At 45.4% G+C, this 5,000-nt stretch overlaps 1 protein-coding gene and 1 non-coding gene across 2 annotated transcripts in view; one reads left to right on the top strand and one right to left on the bottom strand.

Moving 5' to 3' along the window:
• Nucleotides 1–3,614: 3,614 nt before the first annotated feature.
• On the bottom strand, nucleotides 3,615–3,700 carry CNBAt010. The gene is given in 2 exon segments: nucleotides 3,615–3,651; nucleotides 3,663–3,700. It is a non-coding gene; the product is annotated as a tRNA-Thr (tRNA).
• Nucleotides 3,701–3,955: 255 nt separating this feature from the next.
• CNBA2000 (hypothetical protein) overlaps nucleotides 3,956–5,000 on the top strand; it is a gene marked incomplete at both ends in the record, with an annotated part of 1,322 nt that continues 277 nt past the window's right edge. The window contains 7 exons of the mRNA XM_773107.1: nucleotides 3,956–4,041; nucleotides 4,098–4,137; nucleotides 4,200–4,277; nucleotides 4,326–4,438; nucleotides 4,500–4,581; nucleotides 4,638–4,848; nucleotides 4,899–5,000. The exon at nucleotides 4,899–5,000 is cut by the window's right edge and continues 32 nt beyond it. Coding sequence (XP_778200.1) covers nucleotides 3,956–4,041; nucleotides 4,098–4,137; nucleotides 4,200–4,277; nucleotides 4,326–4,438; nucleotides 4,500–4,581; nucleotides 4,638–4,848; nucleotides 4,899–5,000 — 712 coding nt within the window. The remainder of the gene's footprint in view (nucleotides 4,042–4,097; nucleotides 4,138–4,199; nucleotides 4,278–4,325; nucleotides 4,439–4,499; nucleotides 4,582–4,637; nucleotides 4,849–4,898) is intronic.

Raw genomic sequence — 5,000 nt, 5'->3', positions numbered from 1 at the left:
AAGCCATCTCCTATCCACTGTTCTTCCAAGGCCGCATGTCGCTCTTTTGTCTCTTCCAAAAGAAAAAGGTTGACGTCGTTGCAATCAGCTGTAGGGCCCACAGCAACATTAAGAACTGAGACAGTGCCGCCGTTATATAAATCGGCATCGTTTACTCACCAGTGGAATTAGACGAAGAAGGTACGGTCATCTTGCTCTTAATTTTACTTATACACTCCTCAATGATGTTGTGCCGATCGTGGCACCAGCGTATAAGTCTCGCAGTTTCTGCTTGTAGACGGGCTTTTTCCTCCACTGCCCGATCCCGCATGAGCATAAATTTGATACCTACCATCCGTTAGCAAATTTGTGAGAGCCATCGAACACAGAAGCCCTCACCTTGACGGCAATCTTGGTTCCGACTCCAATCTGCCTCTTTAATGTCAAAGACCATATCATCCCAAAATATGTCTTCGTCGTCTTTGGCTTGCAACGCTTCCACAGAGACTGCGAACTCGGGAACATTTTTCGGATTAAACGTGTCGGCGTAGTTTTTAACAGCCAAGTCGTACTTTTTGATCGCCGCGGCAAGAGCAGGAGAGCGCAATTGCTTAGAGTATCTTTGTGTATTTTTGGTCCCTTCGAGCGAGATAATATCAGCCTGCGATCGTCCAGATAAAGGGGAAGACCCTCATTACCAAGCTTCGGTTTCCTCCCCTTGCGGGTTTGCTCAAACTTCTCTGTAACAGCTTTGTATTTTCGGAATTGCTGTCGTAAAGTTATGAAAGCCGCATGAACCCGACACAATTGCTTCATTTCTTCCACATCTGCAGGTTCAAGGTACGTGTTACTCAAATTGCATATATACTCAGGCAACTTACCCCCGTTTACGCTCGGCTTTGATATGCTCAACCAAGAAATTGATGTTCAAGAGCCGAAGAGAAGAGCTCGCAGTCCTATTAAGCCTGACAAGTGGCGAAAGTTTTGACCAGAACCTCTCCGAGTTTTCACCATCACTGAAACCAAAGCCAGCGATCAGACGGGGGTTGTACCTCATCTGACATAGCCAGTTATGAGCATAAGCGTGGAAAACCGAGACGCCGATGAGTAGTCGATTCTGATCTCGTCCTTCCACCAATAGATTGCGCTGAATTGCATATCAGTAAGACTCAAAAGATTTTCTATTTCATGTCCACCTTTTTTATATGAGCATCGAAGTTGCAGCCGATGTCATACAGCAAGGCCAGTCGTCCCTCCTTGTCAACATCTTGCAAAATCCATAGAACCAGAGCCAATGGATTATATAACCTAAGTCTCTCTGGTCAGTACATAGTCTAAACAAAACAATCAGTCCAACATGACTGATGTAGTATTCACTTCTCCCCAGTTTTGACAAGGTTGATTAGTTTGAGTCCTATCTCATGGCGACAAACCATTCCAAAAAGGCCAGTGTCAACCTTGTCTTTGAAGGCATTATCAGAGACACCACCGTCCTTGGCCTTCCAATGGTCCGAACAGGCCTGGGGACCATAAATCCATCAGCAACAAGCTATCCTTGTGAAAGAGACATTATAGGTACTTACACTGTCGTCAAATTTTACTTTGGTGCTGTTTCCACCGTTTGCTAAGACCGCTAAACGAGCTTTATCGAGCTGATTAGTTTTTAAAAATAAGTCTGGGTGATTCTTTGGAAAATCGTTCTGTGCTGCAGCTATTGGACGAGAGTGTTCGAAATTGCCGTCGCAAGCGATGACAAAATCCGCAGTACCAGCTGGCAGGTCCTGCTCCTTCCGCGGTCCAAAACAACATGGGCACTGCCCAGCAACAATGTCTCGCAGAGATCTGTTTACAGCTTTATCAATGACTTTTCTTTCGCGAAGAAGTAGTTCGCGATAGAACTGCATGGCTTGGCGTATAAGAGGCCCTCCGTTGCGAGCCTGTATGGCCCCATTAGCACAGGTATTGGATAAATAAAAGATTTATGAAAGGAGGCAAGTGCTTACCTTATGAGATCCCTTTGCTCTGACGACTCCACTTAGTTGAGATTGCCAGGCAAACAAACCATCCGCAAATCCTTGGACTGCAATAGGCACATGTTGCCATATAGAATGGAAAAAACTCAGCAATCGGAACGAAATCGCAGTCTCCGGAAAAGCCATCGTAACTGGCATAAAACCTCTTTCGATGAGACGAATAGGTTCAGAGCTACAGGGGCAAAATTGCACATCTTCTTGCCATTCTTGAGAAGCTGGTTAGAATGTTTTGATAGATTGTCCGACTAACAGTACTCACGTTCCTCCAAAGAAATCAAGGTCACAATGCGCGATTTCTTGGTGCAGGCACAAGGCTCGTTAAGGTCTAATGCTTTATCCCCACGAAGAGGGGTTTGAAAATTGCGGCTTCCACGTCCAAACCTAGTATATGTGATGAAGGCTTCGGGAAGTACCTTTCTCCAAGCAGTCATTAAATCGAGCATTTCTTGCCTGTAGGGATTCTTCTTGCGCTTCATGTTGATCCTCCTGAGTAACGCAGCAACATTTTCCGAGATTGAATTCTGACAAACTTCTACTACAGGGTCAGACGATCTGCCCCCTTCGTCTTCTTCACCATCGCTCTCTTCTCCGCCCTCAATATCGATCCATTCGGGGTCAACACTCGTAGTGTTATTAATACCACCATCATCATAAAATCCCGCGTCACCAGAATGAGACTCCGCCTCTTTTGCTTCTTAAGTCGTTCCTCCCGTCGCCGTTGTTTTCGGAGCCGCTTTGCCTCTAGCTTTCCGTAGTAGAGTAGCTTGGAGGCTTCGTTTCCAACATACGTTTTGGTGTTCCCGTATCTATCATTGGTCGTAATGCTAAACCTGCGATCATTGAACTCGGGGGGACACTCTCGCTTCCTTGCTTTTATTACCTCCATTTCCCGAGGAGTCGGCATGAGATCGTTGAAGTATGGCATCCTGACAAAGCAATGCGAAAGAAGTCGTGGGGAATATGTTGAAAGGTAGCTGGAGGTTGGATTAATGACTTGGAACGTCCAACTGAGGGAAGTATACGCTTGTAGCTTTAGATGCTGAATATGTGCAAGTAGAGTGCTTGTGAAATATGACTGGATCAAGTCGAAATGGAGTTGATACAATGCAGACAAGTGAAGTGTAACGTATGTGTACGTCGGTATCGTCACACCGAGGACGCGCTCAGGGAGAGACTCTGGAGAAAAGGAAAATAAATCCAAGTTCTCACTCTATGATGGGGCCTGTGAAGATTACAATTGCAGTCCAAGAGTACAATTGTAGCCCTAAATGATGTCCATATTATGGCTTTCCGCGTTTCGTGTAAATAGGTTTATTATGTACGTTAATATCCAGAAAGGGGTGCCGGTTCTGCACAACGAACGTCGTGCATCATCATCTTCTCTAGCCATGTTTTTAGGATTATTCCTACGCACTTCGACTGGATACTTTTCTATGCATGTGAGGTGCTTTCATGTATACAAAGGACTCAACCGATTGATGTAAGGATATAACGGAGTAAAATGAGCCAGCATCGACGAAAGAAGCTAGTGGAAGTATTTAGAAAGCATGGAACCGCCTAAAACCTATAATTTTATTGGGGGAACAAAAAGCAAAAAAATGATGCCACGGCTGTGAGTCGAACACAGGACCCTTTCATCATGTAGAAACACTACAAGTGAAAAATTATAACCACTAAACTACCGAGGCTTGTTGTTGAAATGCATGGCACCTGAGGTTTGATAACGTGGACAATTATAGGCAGAAGTGTGAAATAGAAGGTGACGCTCGCGTGTCGCACACTCGCAAGTGTCAAGGATTTGCCTTCTCGTCGTCATTTCAATGCTTTGTTGTACACTTTGTCTGCTACACAATCACAGACATTGATATCTTCTCGAAACATTATTAGCGTATCTCCATCTCAACCAACTTGGGACACCACACAGCTACAAAATCATATACTAGATGGAAGGACTACAAAGGCTACTTCAAGGAGGACGAGGTATGGGCATGGGCGGCGCAGCTGGCGGTCAGACTGTAGTAGCAGACAAGTGAGTTTTTTAGCTGACTATAGTATGCATCATGCTGATATTACGATGTACTATAGTGGCGAAACAGTGCATATTTCTGCTCTGGCGTTGTTGAAGGTGGGCATAAAAAGTGCAAGTGCCCGTGGAGTGTCGCTAATGGTATTGTCTCTGACTAACAGATGCTCAAACATGGTCGGGCGGGCGTTCCAATGGAGGTTATGGGTCTGATGCTAGGCGAATTTGTGGATGATTATACGGTGGGTTCATTTTTCCCGTTTCTCAAGTCTAAGCTTACGGGTTGGCAGATCTCATGTGTCGATGTTTTCGCCATGCCTCAGAGTGGTACCACCGTGACTGTCGAGTCCGTGGACCATGTCTTCCAAACCAAAATGCTGGACATGCTGAAACAGACCGGGCGGTACGTGTATTCGTGTCTTACTGTCGGCAGATTTCAATACTAAAAGATTATCACGACGCAGGCCTGAAATGGTTGTCGGCTGGTATCATTCTCATCCAGGTTTCGGCTGTTGGTTGTCGAGCGTTGATGTCAACACTCAGCAAGTAAGGCTTATTAAGCTTCGGAATGATCTGCGTGCGCTGATCGATATGCTTCTTAGTCATTCGAGCAGCTTCATCCTCGAGCAGTGGCTGTCGTTATCGACCCTATTCAATCCGTACGAGGAAAAGTCGTCATTGATGCCTTCCGATCGATCAACCCTGCTGCGCTTGCTACCGGACAGGAATCACGACAAACGACTAGCAACATTGGCCACTTAAACAAGCCCAGCATCCAAGCGTTGATTCACGGTCTTAACAGGCATTATTATAGTGAGCATCACGCTATCAGAATTTGTAGTATATATCTGACCCTTCATTAGGCTTGGCAATTGATTACAAAAAGACAGAAGCTGAGCAGGGAATGTTACTGAATCTGCATAAGCGTGGCTGGACTGAAGGGTTGAAGATGAAGGACTTTGAGG

This window comes from Cryptococcus neoformans, chromosome 1 (genome assembly GCF_000149385.1).
Source record: "Cryptococcus neoformans var. neoformans B-3501A chromosome 1, whole genome shotgun sequence".
Classification (NCBI taxonomy): Eukaryota; Fungi; Basidiomycota; class Tremellomycetes; order Tremellales; family Cryptococcaceae; genus Cryptococcus; species Cryptococcus deneoformans.
Note: the sequence above shows the minus strand (reverse complement) of the source record. Positions and strands in the feature narration are given on the sequence as shown.